The following is a 23,045-nucleotide window of genomic DNA, read 5'->3' on the forward strand; positions in this document are numbered from 1 at the left end:
GAGACTGAATGCCACAGCTGCAGCAATGCCCAATCCTTTAACCCACTGCGCTGGGCTGCGGATTGAACCCATGCCTCCGCAGCCACCTGCGCTGCTGCAATCAGATTCTAAACCCACTGTATCATGGCGGGAACGCATCATAGCTTTTGGAGAGAAGACTGTCATCACCATCCAACCCACCCATCACCCAGCAGGACCTCCTGCAGGAGCAAAGGTGAACCATCGGGAGGCGCTGGTAGGTTGACTTGGGGTTGCCACCCCAGGGCTGAGTGGGAAGATAAACCTCACTCTGGGATTTCTCCATTAGCTGGGGGTTTTCAGGTGAGGCTGGCTTGGCCTCCAGGTGCAGCGTCCTGGTTTTAACCGGGCACAACTCAAAGCAGTGCTATTCTTCTCCCCCTCCCTCCCAAGCCTGGGGCCAGCAGCTGTGAGGACAGTGAGCCTCCAAATGTGCTTCAGTGTCCAAGGAGGATGGCTCTGTGGGTCTGGGATCTCAGTATGGAGGTAATCATGTAAGGAAATCATAGACTTAGGTCTGTAACTTTCTGGGAGTCTCTCCAGCACTCTATTGGGATGCGTGGGTCCGAGGCCCCAGGCCAGAAAATGCGGGCTTTCCTCCCTCTCCTGGTTTGGCTGGGGAGAGGCGATGCTGAGCTACGGAGGAGGGAGAAAGGCTGGCAAGCAGCCTCCCCTTCTTCCTTCTCCCATATGCAGGATGGAGGGTGAAGCCCAGGGGAAGCTGTGCTAGTGTGTGGCCATTGTTGGGTGTGTCCATGGCCTGGTGTGGGTGTGTGGGGATCCACTGGCCAGTGTGGGGATCCATTGACTGGTGTGTATGTGTGGTGCATGTCTACTGACCAGTGTAGAGGCATCCTTAGTGTGTGAGGAGATGAGAGGAGGGTGTTGGCTTGAGGCTGTGAGCCTTTAAAGGAAGTGAGCACGTGAATGAGTCAGAGCCTAGAGAACACATCCTCCAGGGACTTGCAAGGCTCCACAGCGTCCACCCGGATACCTCCCTGCTCCACCTCCTGGACCCTGCCCCTTGCTCTCCCCCTCTACTGCATTCAACCTGGCACCCGTTGCATCTCAGACTTGTTCCAGTCCTGAGGCCTCGACCTGGCTGTTCCCTCTGCCTGAATGCCCTTCCCGCAGACCTCTGCTTGGCTTGCCTCCTTCAAGTCTTTGCCACACTTCACCTTCTCAGTGAGGCCTACGCACCCGCCCACCCTATTTAACACTGAGATTTGCCCACCACCCCTTGCCCCTCGCTCTGCTCCGTGGGTGCCTTTTTGTGCAGCACTGCCTGCCTCCCCCCACCCACCTCTATCATTTGCTCATTGCTCGTGCTTGGTGCTTGTTGCCCCCACACCCACCCCACATCCCAAGGACGAGGATCTGCAAGTGTTCTGTGCACATCCCAAGCCCCCAGAACAGTGTAGCATTTCTTTTATGGCATAGTTGCCATAGTTTCTCTTCTGTAACAGGGGGACTATAACGGAAGCTATCCACTTGTTGGGCAGATTAAATGAATGAATACCTAAAAGCACTGAGAACGGTATTCGGCACACAGTTCAACAAACGTTAGCTATTATTATTACACTCCATCACGGCTGGGGAGATGGAATTGAGTGATCCACATGAGGGATCCAGCGTGCTGGCAGTCACACAGGGGTGAAGGTGCTTAATAAACACTTCTTGCCTCACTCCTACCCCACCCCCTAAAAATTCCCATGGAGGAAAATATCCTGGCCTCTTCCAGCACAGAACGCATACCTTTAGAGCCCCCTTGGGTTAGGAAGTTAGTTATCAGTAAATTTATTACCTATTTGGTTTTTGTTGGTGTTTGTATGTTTTTTAAAATTATAGTTGATTTACAACGCTGTGCCAATTTCTGCTACATTGCCTGCTGTATTGTTTTTTTGTCTTTGAGGGCCACACCCATGACACATGGAGGTTCCTAGGCTAGGGGTCGAATGAGAGTTGCAGCCGAGAGTCTATGCCATAGCTATAGCAATGTTGGGATCGGAGCCACATCCGTGACCTACCCCGCAAATTGTGTCAACGCCGGGTCCTTAACCCACTGAGTGAGGCCACATTCTCATGGATAGTAATCAGGTTCTCAAGCCCTTTAGCCACAGTGGGAACTCGTTTGTATGTTTTTTTTATCAAAGGAAGAAGTAAGCAAGAGCCCAGCCTGCTCCACCCTAGCCACACAGTGGCTCCTGGAGGTGGTCAATAGCGTGTGACCAGTAAGCGCATCCTCTGACAGGTCTGAGAGCAGTGTGGATTTTGCAGCACCTGCACCCAGGTGTCAGGTGCCCAGATTCTTCCCCAGCTCTGCAACCCCCAAAATGCTGGATGATCTGGGGTACACCCAATCCCCAGTGGGTCTCTTCTCTTCCCTGGTGAGGGGTTGGCACTAAACCATTCCTAAGGTCTTTCCAGACCCATCTGTTCATCCAAGAGATTTTCATGGAGCACCCTTATGTGGCGGTGCTACTGCAGCCTCTGGGGATACAGCAGTGAGCAAGAGACACATGTCCCTGTCCTGTGGAGGTGGCACTCCAGGTGGGGAGAGGGCAGAGGGTGAACGATTCACACGATGGTAAACGGTGTAGTACGTTAGAAAGTGGAGTGGGCTATGGGAAAAGGAGAGTGTGGTGGGTTAGGAGACGGGAAAGGGTTGGGGTAGGGAGGGCAGACTCAGCTCCACCAGGGGCTGTCTTCAGAGGTGGCCTTTGAGGTGAGGGACATCTTACATTCCAGGAACCTGTGACTCTCAGGGATTCTGGGCACTAGAGACAGCACGGTCTGGGGTCCTCCGGGGCCTCCGCCTCTTCTCCTCTCTCCATCCCTGAGCACACTGATCCCCAGCTTGCCCAGAGGGCAATGGGGCTGGAAGACAGATCAGCCAAGTCCCCAGCAGTGGTAAGTGATTTACCACTGTCTTTATTCACACTCCAATACGTCATGGCTCCCCTGGCTCTGGAGGAATAAATACGACCTTTTATTCTTCACTTTGCTTAAGACTCAAGGTCAATAGCCCAGCTGTGATCTATCAGCTGCTCCCTCCACTGGCGGTCTGTGAGCCAGGGAGCCCCAGGGCTGTCAGAGATTCATGGTGCCTCCTCCCAGCCCCACACGCCACTGGCCGGCCCCTGGGCACTGGGTCTGGGCCTTGCTTGGCCAGAGAAGCCACAGCTCCAGTGGCTCTGGGAGGTGACGGCTCACTGAGGGCAGAGCCCAAGCCATAAATCTCCCCCTCTCCCCCAGGTGCACCCCATCACAAGGGCTGAACCTGTGACCTGGGCTTCAATTAAGTCCTAGGAGGAGGTAGCCATGGGATGGCCTCGCAGCCATGGTTCAAAGGGCAAGTTATAAATTAGGACACCCAGGGCATGGCCATCAGTTTCCTCAGCTTGGAGAAGGAATGAAAAGCCTGCATCTGCCTGCCTGGGGTGCACCCCTCCAGGCCCTTCAGGCAGCTGAGGCCTCCTGCATTCAAAGGAGTGGGGCTTTGCTGGGCAGACCACCGGCACTGCCTGGAAGTTCTTCCACTTGTCTGAGAGTCCTCCCTGCAGCCCCCGCCTCTGCCCTCAGTTTCCTCCTTATGTGTGGTGTGTGGAGGATGGGTTGGTCTGGCTCTGGCTCACATTTACCATGTTTCCTCAAAGTGGTTCTGGGTGAATGAAAACCAACTGATGGTCTGGGTTTGCTAACAGATTAGGCTGCTGGAAAAGGGCAGCCAGACAGTCTAGAAAGGAAATGGGGTCACTGGCCTCCATTTGGAACACATCACTTGTGACCCTAAAATACCCATCTTGCTCCTCATCCTAGCTGGTACCCTGGGAGGAAGAAGGAGGGGTCAGGAGCTCTCGGGAGCACAGCCAGTCTGGGTTTGCATTCTGGTTCTGCCACTTCCAAGCTGGGAGACCTCGGGCAGCTTACTCACCCTCTGATCCCAAGGAGTCCTACCCTGGAAAGCGAGCGTAAACCAGTAAGAGCTGCGTCCCAGGGGTTGCGCGCATGCTCAGTGCCCAGGAACGCGCGCACAAAAGTTAACAGCCACCGCCCAGGAGGTGTGCGCATGCTCAGTGCCATGGGACGCACACCGCCCGCACTCAAAGGCTAACTGCGGTATTATCAAGGCTTCAAGGTGCAGACTCCGGGCCAGCCCTTCTATGTTCCAATCCCAGGTACAACACCTGAGGCAAGCTTCTTAACCTCTCTCAGCCTCAGTTTTCTCATCAGGATAATAACAGCGCCTTCTTCATCAGAATGTTGCAAGAATTAAATAATCTAATAAATGGAAACCACTTAGAAGACTAGCTGGCACATAATTTCTCAGAAAGGTTGGCTTTTTTTTTTTTTTTTTTTAATAGCCACACCTGCAACAAATGGAAGTTTCCAGGCTAGGGTCAAACCAGGGCTGTAGCTGCTGGCCTACGCCACAGCCACGGCAACACAGGATCTGAGCTGCATCTGCGACCTATGCTGCAGCTTGTGGCAACTCCAGATCCTTAACCCACTGAGCGAGGCCAGGTATCAAACCCACATCCTCATGGATACTATATTGAGTTCTTAATGCACTGAGCCACAATGGGAACTCCATGGTTGGCCCTTATTATCAGCATCATTACTAGAAAAACCATCTGCAATCACTTGGCACTTTTGGCCTGATCCCCATCAACTGGTTTTATGATTTATCACACACTGGCTCCCAACCAAAGATATGAAGTGACCTGCAACATAAAGACACAGTACGGGAGGAGTAAAAATTTTATGTTTTATGGAGGATCAAAAATCAGTAAGTCTTGAACCAGAGGCCCTGGGCCCCAGGATGTTTATTGTGACATCCAAACCCTGACCTCAGCTATGACCCCCACATGCCCCCCAGGTTGCCACCCAGCCCTGGGGCACTTCATCTGGACAAAAGCCTAGGGCGGAGGGGGCATGATAGCCTCAGAACATGTGAGGGGAGATGCTTTGTTAGGGCCACCCTGTCTGTGTGGGACTTGGACCAGGGGAAGCCAGGGGGCCTGAGGCTGCCTTCAGGTGCAGGAAACTTCCAGCTCCAGTCCACTTTGTCAGGCCAAACCCAGCATACTGCCCCCTGCTGGACCTCACACCTGCAGTGGGGCGGCACAACCTGGTACACATCTGACGCAAGGGACCAGGAGACGTGTCCCAGGACACACCCCACGTCCCGTCCTGCTCCCGGGACAAACATGGCAGCCCTTTACCTGCAATGCCTCCCATGTCTCTTCACTTATTGAGCTCCTACTTAATGTTCTGGGTCACCTCCTCCAGGAAGCCTTCCCTGACCTCTCCAGGATCTGTTCTCACATAGGCTCAAGCAGCTTATCACAGCTGTAGTTTCTGAATAAGTTACTGCCCAAGTACATAGTCCTTCAATGCCTGTCTCTCTTGGAAAAGCAAGCTGCAGGAGGGCAGGGTTGTTCCGTTCTTAGCTGTTTTCCCCATAAGTGTGCCAGACCTGGCATCATAGGCAGAAAACATATACCTCTTGAAGGACTAAACATGAAAGGCAAGAATGGAAGATGGCAGGGAGGGAGAATGATCTGAAAAAACAGCATTAGATGAACCGTGAGAATTATCTGCAAAAATGAAATAAACATATTATGGAAGAGGAATGTTTATTCTTGATGAGGATGAAGACAGAATCTAGGGCTAGGAGGTAGAGGGAGATGGATTTGGGGGCCTGTAAGAAAACGCTTCTTGGCTTAAAGGCACCCAGCAGTGGTATGGGCTCTTGAAAAAAAGGGAGGGCAGGTTCTTGCATTTGGAAATTATTCCCACGTGGGGCCAGTCACCATCCCAAGGAGGTGGCAGGAGTAGTGGTGATGGGTTAGAAGGGTGCTGGACATCACAAGGGCTCAAGAAGGAAGAGGAGGGTTGGCTTGGATGACTGAACTGTCCCCTTTTTCACTGTGGACTTTTTTCAATCTATGAGAGTAGGAAGAACTAAGCCCATTTTAAAGACAGAGGATCAGAGGCATGAGAGTTTTAACCAATGAAAGGCTGAATTGGTCCCAAGACCTTGGTTTTCCCCCTGCTCCCTGAGCTCTCTCAAGCCCTTGGGAATATGTCCATACAAGGGAACTGTGCTTGGAGGTGGCCCGATGACCCCTTTCTGACCCCTCTCCTTCCTGCTACTAGAACCTCCATGGTGCCCTCCATCATGTCTGTGTCCTTTGTTGGTCAGTCCTGGAGAAAACCACTTGACTATCTTCCATGACACATGCAAAGAAATACATCTCTAATGGTGGAATGTCAGATCTTCTGATCTTGTGTGAAGGCAGTATTTTTGTTTGTTTTCTTTTTAGGGCCTCACCTGCAGCAAATGGAAGTTCCAGGCTAGGGATCGAATGGGACCCGAATGGGAGCTGCAGCTGCTGGCCTACGCCATAGCCACAACAACACCAGATCTGATCCACATCCTCAACCTATAGCACAGCTCACAGCAATGCCGGATCCTTAACCCACTGAACAAGACCAGGGATGGAACCCACCTCATGGATACTAGTCAGGTTCTTTAACTGCTGAACCACAAGTGGAACTCCCCAAGGCAGTATTTTTGGATAGGATCCTGTTCCTAGGCCCACCCTAAGCAGGACGAGGGAGAGTGGAGTTTGGATCCAACCTCAGGAATAAAACCTCTACTCACTTTTACTGCAGGACAGAAGCTTTGTTCCAGTCCCTCTGCCTAAGGGAAGGGGCTTCTGGGCACCAGCCTCGCCGACCTGGGAATTTTCAAAGCTTCCCTGTTCTACTCAGACCTTCTTTTGATCGACAATCAAAGCTTGGGAGAAAGCAGCCTTGGGAAGCAGCCCTTGGCACTGGCTCCCACACGGTGGCATTCTGACGGGTGGTAAAAATATCTCTCTGGTGTTCAGTGCCAGCTGCCACCACCATCTCAGCTTCCAGGATCCTGTCTCCATGCCCAAGGCCTCAGCAGCCTCTCCAACCCATCCACATACACCCCAGGAGACAGAACACAGGTCCCCCAGCCCCTGACCGCTGGCCACCCTCACGCCCATAAATGCCGCCCCAATCATGGCAGCCGGGCACCAGCAAAAATGCTCTTAGGGGCCATTAGAGAGGGAGACGTAGCCTCAGAAATACTGCAGCACATGCCTAATGAGCTAATTAAACAAGAACATAAATAATTACTCCCTATCAGGGTAAGAGGACTGGGGGAGGCTAAGGGTGCTAACGAGGAGCTGGGATGGTGACGGGTGGGCTGTTCTGTTCTCGGAGGGGAAGATGGCAAACTCCTCTCCCCTGGGGCTGGGGGCTGGGCCTCAGGGACGTCCCCGGGCCAGGCAGATACAGCCCCAGGGAATCTGCCAGGAACATCATCACAGGCGCAGCTTTGCTCTCTTCCTGAGTATTTCCTGCTCACTCTCATGTTCACCCCCCGCACCCCCCCCCCACCACACCTCACCACGATCCTAACAAGCCACAGGGGGAAAGGTGGAAGGGGTCCTTCCCACATTTTATGGATGTGGACACTAAAGAGCAAGAGGGTCTTAAGACATAGCTAAGATCCCTGAAACCAACCTGTATCTGGTCTCCCTGCTTCCACCCCTGCCCCCTATAGTCGACTCCCCACCCAGCAGCCAGAACCTTCTTTCTCATTCACATCATGCCACTCTCCTGTGTCCAACCCCCCAAGGGCACCCATCTCATTCCAGATAAAGCCCAAGGCTTCACCATGGCCTATGAGGCCCTACACGATACAGCCCCATCCAGCCACCTGACCTCATTCTCAGTCATTCTCCTCCAGATGCACTGCAGTCTTGCTGTGTCTCCAACAGCACAAAGGCATTCTGCCCCGGGGCCTTTGCATATGCCCTTTCCTCTGCCTGGCTCTTTCTCTCACTCCATTCACGTCTCTCTCTCTCTTTTTTCTTTTTACGGCCGCACCTGTGGCATTGGAAGTTCTGGGCTAGGGTCGAATGGGGGCTGCAGCTGCCAGCCTACGTCATAGCCACAGCAACAGCAGATCTGAGCTGCATCCATAACCTATGCCGTAGCTTGCGGCAACGCTGGCGGGGGGGTCCTCAACCCATTGAGAGAAGCCAGAGATTGAACCCACATCCTCATAGATACTATGTCAGGTTCTTAACCTGCAGAGCCACAGTGGGAATTCCAGGTCTCTCTTTCAATGTCGATCTTTAGAGAAGCCATCTCTGACCACCCATGTAAACAGCAGCACCCTGGTCTCTTAACTCCTTACACTACTTATTTCTCTTCCTAGTGCACATTAAACATTTTCTCACCCTTCTCCCTCCCTAAGAATGTAAGCCCCTCATAGACAAGGACTTTGTCTATCTCGTTCTAGCCCTATGGTCCTGGCTACATTCTACCCCAAAGCAGACACCCAGTAAGTATTTATTGATTGAATAAATAAAAATCTAGATACCAAAAGTCAAAGCACAGTTTGTGTCTAGACTCTAGTTCCGAATCCAGTTTTCTCCATTACAGATCATTTCTCCCCTTGGAACGTGACCCTGGCTCCCCACTGTCAAGAGGAGAAAGCCTGAAGTCAGGACAGAGCACTGGCTGCAAACTCCAGCTCTACCACCTCCAAGCTGGGGGACCTTGTCGGTCCGTCACCTCTCTATGGCTCAGAATCCTCATCTGTCAAATAACAATACCAGACCTCGCAGGATTAATGTACCAAATAGAAGAACAGAATGCATAACACATCCTGAAAACCATACGCGTGATGTAGTAAGAGCTCAGTGAACATGGCTTCGGTGTGACACCCAAAGCCACCTATTGTCTGCTCTCTTCCATTCTCTCTGAGGGAGCCTCTCATTATTTCCCTGGGCCAGAGGGTCTCAAAGTGTGGCCCCCAGAGGGACAGCACCAGCATCACTGGGAAAAGGTGTTAGCACTGCAGGTGAAGGAGGAAATGATCAGCCTCTGCTGGCATCACATCTGCTCAGGCTCAGGTGCCAAAGCAAGTTACAAGGCCAAGTCCTCACTCCAAAACAACTGAGTCAGAAGCTCAGAGGGAGAGGATTCCATACTGATGGCAAGACTGCCTGATGATTCTGATGCGTGTTCAAGTTGGAAAGCATTGCCCTAGAGACAGACTTTCCACCAGGTAAGCCAGGTGTGGTAGACTGACCTGTTGGACCTGTTTCTACACGTCCCTGTAATAAAACGAAACCTCCACATCCTTGCCAGGGCCTGGTGGTTGAAGGGTACACTCTGCCCCTTTTCACGCCAGACTTGGCCCTGTAACTTGCTTTGGTCCATGAGACTGAGCTGATGTGATGCTGGCAGAGGCTTGACATTTCCTTCTTCACCTGCCCAAGTCTTGCATTTCTGCCGTCACTGCGAGAAGAACATATTCTAATGGCCACTGGCCCCTTCCTGGGCTCCGGAATGAGATAACCAGAGAAGATATAAACCAGACCTGGAGCCTGGAGCCCAGGGCAGCCCAGCTGAGCTCTAACCAATCTGCAGACCCACAAGTAAGAAAAAGAAATATAAGTGGTGGTCAGCCTCTTAGATTTTGAACTTGTTTGTCATGCAGCATTAGTGTGATGGTACTGACTAATACACTGGGGTCCTCAAGGGTCCTTGCCTGGGCTTGACTGCCCCTGCCTTGGCCTCCTTCTTCAGTGCTTCCATCTAAAGTAGCTCACCCTTCCCCTCGTCCTCTCAAATCTCAACTACTCCCCAGGACACAATTCATACCCCACGCTACCTGCTCCCAGAAGCCACCCCACCAGCCACAGCATGCACCCCTCCTGACCCAGGCATGTGCATGCGCTTCAGCTAGATCATGAAAAAGCTCTAGTGGATCAAGTTCAGGAGGAATTTGTTTACATTTTCACCTTTTAGGTGGCTAATGACTAAACTGAAAAACCCTTTAACTTAGTACCAGCACTAAATAATTACCTGGTTAGAAGGTTAAGCATTTAACAGTGCCGTCAATGTTTAATTTCCAGATAGGTATCTTCTTTACAACACGAGAGAAGTTTGTTCCCACGTCTGGACCAGGACACCCACCCACAGCATCAGTCCCGCGGCCACAGCACTAGTGGGAGCTCATCTCTGGAGCCCACCCCAGCTAGAAACAGCTCTCCTTTGTAAATAGTTAATGAGCTTGTTCATCCTTGTCTCCGTGGCCCTGCTTTCACCCTGGGCTGGCACATCACAGTCGATGGTTTTGTGTGACTCGGCTGCTCACCATCCCCCACTCCCTCTGAGGCTCTGAAGATGACGGGCATTAATTTGACTTCATGTCTGGAACACTTCTGTCACCTACAGGGTGCCCACTCTCGTCACACACGTACATGCCAGGCCATGGGCCTAACTGGCAAGAACTCAGACATCCCTCTCGGAGTCTCCGTCTCAGCAAATCTAGAAATGAGAAAGGAGCACTCGCACTGAGGCAGAAAAGCAGCCCAGATCATCTTCCTTCCCAGGCCGGCCTCAGCTACACACTGGCCACTGGCTCCTGGGATTGTGGGCAGGCACCCGGAGATGGAACGACATGGGACGCTTTCGCCCATGCAGCTCTGTGGCGCTGGCGTACGTGCCCAACATCCATCCTCCTCTCCTAACTCCCCTGGTTTTATTCGGGAAACTAACATGCCTGAACAAACAATCAGCGTTCCCCGCCCGCGAGGCAGACTGAGGAAATACCATGATATGGAAGCAGGAGCCCCTGGGTGGGACTTTTGGGGGCATGCTTTAAAGGTGTTGACTCATCCAGAAGGTTGGTGCCTGTCTTAATCTGGCTCCCCCGGGAGCGGACTCTAAGATAGAGATTGGAGGCCAGTAGTTTATTTGGGAGGTGGGCCCCGGACTCTCTGAAATAGGGGAAAAGTCCTTACAGGGTGTTTGGCTGAGCAAGGTATCACCGTGAGTAATCCCAGCTCAGTCCTCCTGGGACCCTTGGGGAGCCAGCCTCTGACATGCCTCAGCTGTCCTCCTTCTCCTCCCTGGGGGAGGAAGCTGGGGTATAATTCCTCCAAGTCCCTCTGTCATAGGCTGGGGCTTCTCCTGAGGACATCAGCCCTCCTGCACTTGAGCCCCCATCTTGTAGGCTGGGCGTGCTGGAGGAAGCCCCCTGGGGAAGGGTCAGAGGGCACAGGGCAGCAAGCAGCAGGTGAAAGACCGTGCAGCTGACCCAAGAAGGAGCCTCGGTCCCTGGAGTCCATGGAACTCCCCTGCCCCCAGCCCTGAACCACATCCCTCTGCAATTCCGTTTCCATGACAGAAACAACCCCCAAGTCTGGTCAGACCACCACCGTGTCAGATCTCTGCTACCAGAAGCCCTTGGCCCTTTCTCAAGAGGCTCTGCTTTCACGCCTGACCTCTTTTCCCATCTCACAACTTTTGAGTTATTACCAGGGCAGCTATTATTATCCCCATTCTGCAGATGAGAAGCCTGAGGCTCAGGGAAGGAAATGGAGGGGAGGTGAGAATCCAGGTCTAGAGCCCCTGATTCTATCTTCCTGGTATTAATCACTCAGACTCGGCTGAGGGGTAAGAAAAATGTCTCAGCAACCAACAAACACAAGGTGTTTTGGTTTCCAGAATACTACACATGCTTAATTTCGTTGGGGTAAATGCATATATATATATATATGTCTTTTTAGGGCCGTACCCATGGCATACGGAGGTTCCCAGGCTAGGGGTCCAATTGGAGCTGTAGTGGCCGGCCTACATCACAGCCACAGCAACGCGGGATCCGAGCCGGGTCTGTGACCTACACCACAGCTCTTGGCAACACTGGATCCTTAACCCACTGAGTGAGGCCAGGGATGGAACCTGAGTCCTCATGGATGCTAGTTGGGTTTGTTAACCACTGAGCCACGACGGGAACTCCAGAAGGGGTTTATATTTCGACGTTACAGATGAAGCAGTCTCAGGCAGGTGAGGTGACTAGGGCATGGCAGAGCTTGGATTGGAACCAGGTCTCCCTGTGTTCTTCCCTCACCAGAAGTTCAGATCAACCCCCCAGCTGTGGGATTTGTAGCAGCTCTACCCACCAGCACTGCCCATTCCTGGGCAAAACGGCCTGATGCTGAATGCACAAATGTACGCCAGAGTCACTGGGGGAGCTTTAAAAACACTCATGCTTGGGCCTCATCCCAAGCTGACTCAGAATCTCCTGGAGAGAGGATACAGCTCCCCATGGATTCCAATGTGCAGCCGGGCTTAGGGAACACGGGGGTGGTGGGAAACCTCGGGTTTGGAGTCCAAATGCCTGGGTCTCACATCGCCCTCACCCCAGGTTCTCCCGGAGATGTTCAGAGGCTGAAAGGAGCTGCTGCTGTAAACGGTGTTTGGGGAGAGTCAGGTTGTCAGATTCTGATGGCTGCCACCTCCAGCATGATCCCCAAGTCCCAGACACTCCCCCCGCCTAACCTCTCCCTCTGAAAACCTTCGTTGGTGATTTCCCCACCCTACCCCCAAACCAACCAAATATAAAATCAATAAGGGATTGGTTCTCTGGTTTTCACTTACTAGAGGGGGAAGAAGCCATCTTTCCAAAGATGGGCAGACTGCATGCACACTATAATCCCTTTACTCCTGCTAATTACTTCTATCTTTGGCAATGTCTTCAGACAGAACTTTTTGAGAATAAAGAGGGAATGGCAAGTAGAGAATTTAGCCACCTCTGAACAGATGCCCTGAAGGTTTTTCTGAATCTGAGTGGTGTCATCTTCTTGTGCAGAGCAAGAGAGGCAGGATGAGAAAGTAATGATATGATTTGAGATGCTCTTGGAAGGCACTCCTGAAAAATGTCTCTCCTATGCACAAACCTGCTGTGAGTTTTGAAATTCCACCATTAGAGAGTCACTCTGGGTCTTTCAGAGTTTCTAATTGAACTACAAAGATTTCTGCAAGGGGTTATACTTTATACCTTGATCTCTTAAAACTCTATCAAGATCATTTTCCCAGCTTACAGCTCTCTTGGAGGATGGTTTTGAAGGATGGAGCCACAAGAAGAAGCCTGGAGAACAGGGCCGAGAAGCAGGGGAGCAAAAAGGGAAAGTGGTACTGACATGCATCTGGTACTTCATAGCTGAATATGAAAGATGCACTTTCAGATACGTGACCTTATTCAGTTCACACCACTACGTAAAATATGCAGAATCTCTGTTCCCATTTTACAAACAAGAACACAGAGACCAAGAATGGTACTGTGTTTTGCTCATGGTCCCAGGACTAGTAAATGGTAGATTTAGGGTACAAACTCAGGTTCTAGAAGGGCTAGCTGCCGCCTTGTCTTCTCTATATTACTGACAGTGCATTATGCCTCGTTTGAAAAAAAAACTACATTTCAGAGTTCCCACAGGGGCACAGAGGGTTAAGAAACCAACTGCAGTGGCTTGGCTCACTGGTGAGGCATGGGTTCCATCCCCAGCTCAACATAGTGGGTTAAAGGACTTAGCTTTGCTGTAGTGTAGATTGCAGCTGCAGCTCGGATTCAATCCCTGGCCTAGGAATGTCCATATGCCATGAGTCCAGCCATAATACGAACAAAAAGAAAAAAAACACCAAAACCAAACAAAAAACACTACATTTCCCAGCCTCCTCCATTCAGACAGGTGTGGCCAAAGAAATATAAGCAGAAGTTATCAGGTAGAGCTTCTGAGAATCTCCTCTCTTTTGACCTCTTGCCCTTCTGCATTTCATCTATCTTGCTGTGTGGAAAGGAGATGTGATAGGTGGAGTGCCAGCAGCCATTTTTCACGAGAGCACCTTAAGGACAGAAACTGTGTGCTGAGATGGCAAAGAAAAAAGATGGGAGCTGGGTCCCTGATGGCCATGCTGCCCAGAAACTCAGACGAAACCCTCTTCCACTGGACTTCTTTACATGAGAGACATAAACCCTTATGAATTTAAGTCTTGTTAGATTGAGTTTTCTGTACATCCTAACTGCCACTGCTAGACTTTAGAATTTGGGTCGGGGGTTGTTGAGGGGCGGGGGAAGCAACTAAAGCTGAAAGAGCAAAGCTCAGCAGATTCCCAGTGGGTTACTCCATCCTTCCCAGAAAGAGAAGTTACAGTTGGTGCCTCTCAGCCCAATTCTCTAGCCTTAAGGAAAACTCCGTGGGCTCTTAGTGAGCTGTGACCCACAGCATGTACCTGGCATTGGATAAAGGATGCCAAGCTTCTAGTCTTTGCTTTGTGGAACTTTGGGAAATCTATTCAATTCATTAAAGCTTAGTTTCACTATCTATAAAATGGGTATAATATTTGTTCTGTCCATCTCCACTTGTGGATGTCAGATTTCAATAGTCAAAGTCAGGCTGATTTTGGCTCTGACCAGGGAGTTGCCAGGGATCTTCCTCCCCCACCCACCCCAATATCTTCCTTTACCTCTGTTTCCCTCTGGCTATGGGGGCCCGACCCACCCCTTCAGTAGAAGCTGAAATGTCTGGGGAAGCAGCTGAGTCAGAGAATCTTCCCCCTGCATAGGTGCCAGGTCTTATACCTGGCCCGCTCCCTCCCTTTAGGGAGTACCTGTCCCTTGCAGTTTCTCCCTGTATCCACACAATCCCAGGTTGATTAGGAATTTCCCTCCACCCCATGGTGGAGATGGCTGCATTTTCATGGGGGGAGGGGGTGGATCTCCATGGAGGTGTTGACTTGTAAGATCCTGATGGGATAGAAACTGGTCGCATCTGCCCTCTTACTCTTTCCCCAGATGGAAAACAGAGCAACAGGAAAAAATGCCCCACCGTAGCCCTGCAAAGCTCAGTGAGGTTGTCCAGCCTCCCCCAAGGTGGGGGGGTATGTCTGACAATCATGGAAGCATATGTTGGGGAAAGGGGGGGCCTGCAGATAAAGGGGCGCATGGAATGGCCACTCTCTTTTGCCACCTTCAGGGTCTCTCGCCTCATAATCCCTCACTTTCCCTACAGGGAGATGATGACAGCAAAGAAGCCACGCCAAGACCAGGCTGCATCCTGGCTCATCCCACACTGTGCTTTAGAAGTCTGCTCGCTGTTCCCCTGGCCCTCTCGGGGACCATTCCAACATCACGCCTGGTGACAGATGTTCTTGATGACTCTTGGAGACAAGTGTTTGTGAATGTCACTTGGGCTGATAATGACATGCAGGGCACTTAACTCTCCATGTCACATCAGGATGAGGCAGAGCTGGGATGGGCTGCTGCTTTCGGGTGGGGGAGGGGAGGCCACCTTCTTTCTAACTCCCCTCTCACCGCCCTTCCTCTTCCCCTCACTGACTCCCAACCCCCAAATGCACACACTGCCCCCATTAAATGCTAGTCACTGCCTGGAAGGGCAGGACCACGACCAACAGATGGGGGAACCCGCCGTCCCCAATCACATGGGCAACAGGCCAGGCCCCACCTGTGGCCTGTCCGTGTCCAGCGGGTCCTAGGACTGACTTCAGGGCTCAGTGTGTATTTAGGGAAAGCAAATGCTTTAGGAAGTCAGCAAGAACCATTAGATAATTAGGAAGCTAATTATCTGATTTAAAAAAAAAAAAAGCAAGGCACTATTTCATAGTCAAATTCAAATCCTGAGTTATCCATGGTTTGGGATTACCAGACCTCTGCTCCTTCCTGGTTCATAGAACAGAACCTACGCTTGTGCACACGCGCGCACACACACACACGCACACACACACACACACACACACAAAAGTAGGCATTGAGCCATTACAATAAAACATTCCCAGGTTTAGGCCAGAGCTGCAGCTGTTGGCCTACACCACAGCCACAGCAACATGGGATCTGAGCCATGTCTGCAACCTACACCACAGCTCACGGCAACGCTGGGTCCTTAACCCACTGAGCAAGGCCAGGGATCAAACCCACATCTTCATGAATACCAGTCGGGTTCGTTACTACTGAGCCACAATGGGAACTCCAAGAATCTGAAGTTTCAGACACAGCTTGCAGCCCATGGGGTAAGACCCATGGGGTAAGGTGACCTGTCAATGATGGGTCCAGTCTGGCTGGACAATCTGAGCCTCAACCAAAGTCCCTGTCTGTGACCTCAGGCCCCAGGAGCTCAGACCCTGAGGACACAGGGACCCTGACGCTGGGAGGCAAGAGGCCATGTGGCCCCAAGTAGCAAAGGCAGGAGGATTTAGCAAGTGTAGTAACCATGTTGTCTTGATTATGGGATAGTAAGTCTTCAACAGAGTCATAGACTGTCAGGGTAGGATCATTTAAGACAAATATTGCAGTCAGGCTGCCCATGGCATCCCTGGTATGGGCTCTGCTTAAATTCTTCTGGTACAGGGAGCTCATTACCTCCCGGCAACTCTGTTTAGTTCAGTCTACTGAACTGGTTCGGTAGTTCTGGTAAATTCCCATTCTGTTCAGTTTACCAGATGTTGATGCACTGGCCCTTGTGGGCCCAGACTTTCCAGGAGCTGGGGGTACAGAGCAGAGTACGCAAGAATAGCATGTGCTGGAGAGGAAGGAAGACATAAAACTAAACCATTCTGCAGCCAGATGGAGAGTAATCAGAGAGGTGTGCACAGCGGTGGCTATTGGAATGTTTTATTGTCATGGGCCACTACTTTTGCACATGTGTGTGAGTGTGTGAGTGAGTGTGTGTGTGTGTGTGGTGCGTGCATGCCTTCCTCTCTTCTCCTCATCAGTTCTTTGAAAAAATTAAGGGACATACGATTTCTTTTCCAAATTCTGTCACAGCCAAGGTAACCTCTGCCCATCTCACACAAGATTCTAGAATCCCATTTTCATCACGGGATCTCTGCATATATTGCCGTTGCTAAAGATACCTCTTCAGATTGTCATCCTGAATGAAACGTATTGCAACTCTGCTCTGACCAGCAGTGATTCAGTGATTAACATTGTAATCTCCCATGGTCTGAACATGTGTTCAGATTGTGTTACTTCTGCTAACACGATCCCAAATTACGGAAATAATATAAAAATGTGGTGTTTTTAATTAAGGTGTGTATATTTTTTAGACATAATGCTATTGCACACTTAATAGATTACAGGATAGTGGGAGCATAACATTTTTTTTATGCCGTACCTGCGGCATATGGAAATTCCTGGGCTAGGAATTGAATTAGAGGGGCAGGTGACGGCCTATACCACAGCCACGACAACACCAGATCTGAGTTTCATCTGTTAGCTACACCACAGCTTGCAGCAACGCCAGATCCTTAACCCACTGAGCGAGGTCAGGGATCAAATCCACGTCCTCACAGACAACGTTGGTCCTTAACATATACCGAGCCACAAAGGGAGTTCCAAGCATAACTTTCATACACACTGGGAAACCCCAAAATTCATGTGGCTAACTCTACAGCAATATTCATTTTATTTCCATGGTCTAGAATTCAACCCAAAATATCTCTGAGGTGGACTTCTACTTCTATTTATGTAAACCTAGTGTCTCCAGGATCTCAAATATTAAATAAAAACGGTTTGAATTTAGCATTGAGTGACTTCAGAAGCCGAGCTCCAACCCCCTCCTGGGGCCCTCTCTCGGGGTTCCTGAGATCCCCAAGGAGGGGCACCACCTTGGCAACCTTGGCTTGCTGCCACCTTGATGCCAGCACCTCTCCCCACTCACAAGTTGCATTTCCCTTCATCCTGTGACCATGTCAGCCTCAGAGCTGGTAGCTTTTTACCTTCACACTTTATATCAAAGTCAAAACCATATAATAAATTCACAAGTGAAGAAATCTACTTATTTTCAAAAGGTCAACCTCACCAGGTTTCAAAGAAATGCAAATTAAAACAAGTTCCATTTTTTCCCTATGATAGTGGCAAAGATTAAAGTAATTATATATTCAATAATTGTTTAGGGTGTGGTCAGAATAGGCACTGTCACCTTCCACTGGTGAGAGGATAAATAAATGTTTATATGCAATGTATAAAATTATACTTTACCCGTGAAACCAGTGGTTCAACCTCTAGGAAAATATGCTAAGGAAATCACTGAGCTTGCAGAAATATATTTATGTACAAATATATATCCATGATTGCATGACTTTTTTTTCCCGTGTTACTTTTAATATTAAAAATGGAAACAATCTAAATGTCCAACAGTAAAAGAGTGATGAAATAAATTATGGTACAGCCAAATGAAAAATACTTTAATACCATGGGAGCTAAGCAAGCTACAGCGCTGAATAGAAAGAATTAAGAACCAAAAATACACCTGAGTTGATCCTAAGTATCATTTTGATCTGAAATAAAACTTAGCGGCCAAATGCTTCTGGTAAACTCGGAGTGGTGGGATTACAGGTAATTTTTATTTCTCTTGATCATTTTCTCTAACTTTCCAAATTTTCTACAAGGACTATTCCTTTTTTTTTTTTTTAAGGCCACACCCATGGCATATGGAGGTTCCCAGGCTAAGGGTCTAATTGGAGCTGAAGCTGACAGCCTACACTACAGGCACAGCAAGGGGGGGGATCCAAGCCGTGTCTGCGGCCTACACCACAGCTCATGGCAATGCCGGATCCTTAACCCACTGAGCAAGGCTGGGGATCGAACCTGCGTCCTCCTGGATGCTAGTTGGGTTCGCTAACGGCTGAGCCACGACAGGAACTCTAAGGACTATTACGTTGATAATTAGAACATAATATATGCAGATTTAAGTTTACTTTCACACACACACATCTATTTCAGTTACGTTCTAATGCTGTTTGCTCTATACCCCGAGAATGAAACTGCTCTCCGGACAAGACACACACATGATGCCAGGTAAGGAAAGTTACTCGGCTCCACCAGCTTTCATGGCACACCCACCCTCCACCTCTGTCTCGTGGACTCTCTTTGCTGAATGAATGCTCTCCTTTCCCTACACCTTCCCGTCTAGAACCTGACTCATCAATTCAGAAAGTCAGAGCTGGGAGAAACTGTATCAGTGGATCGAGGTGTTGATGGACCATGGTCTTTTCAGCTGTCTGGCGAAGCCTATGGCATCTTTTCTGAGAATAACCATTTTTAATGCATGAAATAAAACACACAGGATTTCAAAAGAAATCATGCATTCCTTGAGCCATAAAATTCTAGGCCATGGCCCCTCCAGTTGAACAGAAGCGGAGGCTGGCTGAGAGGAGAGCACACCTGCGGTCGGCCCCTGAACCTCTGGCCTGGACCCATCCTCTGTGAGCGTCTCCCTCCCTCTAATGACTCAGGCAATTTTACAGCAGCGTTTCTGTCTTAACCCCTTTCTACCAGCCTGGGAAATGGGCTGTTAGCCTCACAGCAAGGGCAACATCATTGTCTCCAATTTCCAGCTGAGGAGACTGACAGACACCCAGAGAGGTCAGGACAGGCAGGCATGATGACCTTGGCTCTACTCAGCAGTAGGCTCACATGACCTGATCTGGATAATCAGAGCTCATCCAGGATTTCTGTGGGACCAGCTGGGACAAGGACACTCTTCTTCCTCCAGGGCTACCCAGAGGAAAGGGGCTGTCTGGGGGTGGAGTCAAACCCAAAAAAAAGAAAACTTAGGGAAGGTAAGAAACCAAGAACGTAGGATGTCTGTGGGGCCCTTGAGCTAGCTGAACCTGAAGCAGGTCCCGGAGTTTTCAATTACATAAGCCAACACATTACCTCTCCCCTTTTTTTTCCAGGCAGTCTGAGTTGGGTTCAATTAACAGAAGACTAAGTCAGGTGTGAATTTACCCCCATTTGACAGATGAGGAAAACTGAGGTGGGCCAGCAAGTGGCAGAGTGATGCTCTGAATTCTACCATGACAGCCTATGTGTTCAAGTTAAGGCCAGATTCATTCCTCCTGGGAAGAGGATGCTTTGGCCAAGAGCTCTGCTCATTGCTATTGCGTGTCCTCTGTCTGAGGCTCAAAACAGAAAGTTCAGAAGCTCACAGCCACAAGACCACCTAGTAGTCACCCCTGGGAGGCACGATCCTTCTACTTACACCTCTCTTCAGGTGGCCCCTCTTCTTAAACTTGTAGGTAACGTTCCTTCTATTTCCTCTTACCTGCACAAATGACAGAGCTTGTGCCCGGAATCCCCCAGATTCTGGCAAGGTGGGGCCTAGGTGGGCACAGCTCGCAACCCTCCCCCCCATTTCCTCCTTGCCCAGCCAGACACTTCCTGCGTGGCCGCAGCCCCCGGCTCACCTGTAAATCAGTACCTCATCGTCGGAGCAGTTGTACTGCAGCTGGTACATCTTCACCCGGGGGGCAGACTTGCTGACTGACCACTTGACCAGGGCCGAGGTGGTGGTCACGTCGGACACCAGCACAGCCCGTTCTGGGGGGCTTTTGGGAGGCTCCCCACCTCCACTGCCTCCACCTCCCCGGCTGGTCTTGCTGGAGCCGGTGATGTCCGAGAGGCGGGACTTGGGGGGCGCCGTGCGGCTGGTGCTATTGCTGAGGTGTGGCAGCTGGACGATGGAGACCTCCACCATGGCCGTGGCCTCCCCCGCGGCATTGGCGGCGATGCAGGTGAAGGCGCCGCTGTCCTGAGACGTGGTGATGAGGATGTCCAGGGTGCCGTTGTCATACACGGCGGTCCTGGAGGAGTTCCCTACAAGGCGGTCATCGGGGGCCACCCAGTGGATGAGAGGGCTGGGATCCCCGATGGCCTTGCACTTGAGCGTGGCCGCCTGGCCCTCCAGGACCAGCAGCTTGTGCGTGTGCTGGGTGATGAGAGGCGGTTCACACACAAACTCCTCCTCGCGGACGTGCCAGAAGTAGCGGCCCTTTAGGCCCCCTGGGGAGCCGCAGGTCTCCAGGTCATCGTCCCGCTCGAGTCTCCGCAGCCAGAGAAGCTCACAGTTACAGTGCAGGGGGTTCCCCCCAAAACTAAAGGACAAGGGTGGGGCGAAGGGCGTGGCCGTGAGAGCGGAGGCCTGGGAGCGGGCGAAGATGGGGTCTGGGGGCAGCTTCTGCAGCCGGTTGGAGGTGAGGTCCAGGCGGGCCAGTTTCTGCAGGTCGGCGAAGGTGCCCTCGGCGATGTGGTCCAGCAGGTTGTGGTCCAGGCTCAGCTGGTGCAGGTTGACCATCCGTCGCACGGAGCCCCAGGGCAGGCCGTGCAGGTTGTTGTAGGAGAGGTCCAGGTCCTCTAGCGTCAGCAGGAAGTCCTCGAAGGCCTCGTCGGCGATGCCACCCAGCTGGTTGTTATTGACGATGAGGTGCTGCAGGTTGACCAGGCCCCGCAGGGTGTCCTCCCCGAGGCTGGGCAGCCGGTTGCTGTCGAGGTGCAGGGAGCGCAGGCTCTCGAGGTCCAGGAAGGAGAAGGGCTGGATGTGGCTGATGGTGTTCCTGGACAGGGTCAGGTCCACCAGCCCCGTCATGTTGGCGAAGTCCTGGCGGCCGATGTGGATGATGAAGTTGCCGCCCAGACGCAGCTCCACCGTCCGCCGGTCGATGTCAGGGGGCACGAAGAGCAGCCCCTTGGAGGGGCACAGGGTCCCCAGTGACTCAGACAGGTTCTGGCAGACACAGTACTTGGGGCAGGCGTCGACCACGGCAAACGCCATGCCAAACGCCAGCAGGCCACCAAGCAGGGTCTCCATGGTCTGGTCACTCAGGCCGTGGCGCCTGTAAGGGGGAGACACAAGGCCAAGGTCAGGAGGTGACGTCCTAAGGCCCTCGCCCAGAGCTTCCTCCCTCACACACACCCGCTGCCTCGGGGAGCAGCAGGGAGTGGCCTCTGCTGGTGCAGGTGTGATCTCGTCCACCAGTCCCTCCGATACAGTTTAATTTTTACTTTCTCCTTATCACCCTGGAACAGACTATTTAATTTACTTATTAATTATATTTATGGAATCTTTTCTGCCTCTCCCACTAGAACGTCAGTTCCACGATGGCTGGTTTTTTGTCTTTTTAGTAATTACTGTATCCCGTGCATCTAGCACAATGTCTGGAATACAACAGATGCTCAATAAATATTTGTTGAATGGATGGATAATGCCATACCAGGGGTTCATCAAATAATCACTGGATTTGAAAACAGCATTAGGGCTCTATTTTGAAGCAATTTTGCATTCTTAACTGGTTGAGGCTCAGCATAAAATCAAATTGGACCTGTATTCTTTAAGAACAAGAACATGTACAAGGAGGAGATCCCTGGTGGCTCAACAGGTTAAGGACCTGGTCCTGTCACTGCTGTGGCTTGGGTTGTAGCAGGGGAAGATCCCTTGCTCGGGAACTTTCACGTGCCGTAGGCATGACCAAATAAATAGATAAAATATGTTTATTAAAAAAAAATGGACAAGGAGAGCCCTGGCCCTGGGAGATACCAGGGTTTGTAGGGAACTGACTTTGGATAAATTCTTCACCATGGAGAATCCATAGTGGATGATCTCTGGGATTGAGCAAAGTGAAGAAGCGAGTGGGATGGGAAGCCAAGGCATAGACTTCTGGGCACTTAGTATGTGCTGGGTCCTCTGCCCAGACCTTCGTATGCATCACCTCATCTGGGCTTCAGGAACACCCTTCACAGGGAAGAGCTTATCTATGTATATAGACCAGCACTTGTCCACCGCCTAAGAGCCTTCTTCAGGTCCTTACTCACCAAGGCCCCTGTGCATACCCTTCTTTCTTGGTCTGCAATTTCTCCTTGGAACTGATCACTAAACACACTGTATGTTTTACCTACTTGTGATTATTTGGCTTCTGTACTAGCAACCGACCCCCCAAAAGCTGAGGCTTGTTGCTCTATTTCACCACTGACTAAAAGGCCTCACGTACTGCCTGGCAAATAATAGGTGCTTTTGCAAGAACAACTGTTGAGGGAAGGAAGGAATGGGGCTTTGGTTCAGGTCTTTGAACCTCCAAATCTTACAGTTTTCTCACGAGTCCATGTTGTACTCAGCTTGGCTCTATTTATGTAGTGCTAACAACATCAGCTGAGTTGGACATTGGGAAAACCATGCACACTGGTTGTGCAGCATCACACAGACCAACAGCTCTCAATTTGCTTTCTAGGAGTGCTAATTAGGGTTCGGCAAGGAAGGGTCCTAAGGCCAATGAGTTGGGGAAGCACAGCCCACTCCTGCCCACTCCTGCTCACTCTTGCAAAAGCTCTCTACACA

The 23,045-nt window shown here is 51.0% G+C and overlaps 1 protein-coding gene across 1 annotated transcript in view; it reads right to left on the reverse strand.

Moving 5' to 3' along the window:
• The window catches only part of LRFN2 (leucine rich repeat and fibronectin type III domain containing 2), a 45,120-nt gene extending 23,524 nt beyond the window's left edge, over positions 1-21,596 (reverse strand). Inside the window, exon 1 of the mRNA XM_047796679.1 lies at positions 20,125-21,596. Coding sequence (XP_047652635.1) covers positions 20,125-21,524 — 1,400 coding nt within the window. The 5' untranslated portion in view covers positions 21,525-21,596. The remainder of the gene's footprint in view (positions 1-20,124) is intronic.
• Positions 21,597-23,045: the final 1,449 nt, after the last annotated feature.

The sequence above is a fragment of the Phacochoerus africanus genome, chromosome 9 (genome assembly GCF_016906955.1).
Source record: "Phacochoerus africanus isolate WHEZ1 chromosome 9, ROS_Pafr_v1, whole genome shotgun sequence".
Classification (NCBI taxonomy): domain Eukaryota; kingdom Metazoa; phylum Chordata; class Mammalia; order Artiodactyla; family Suidae; genus Phacochoerus; species Phacochoerus africanus.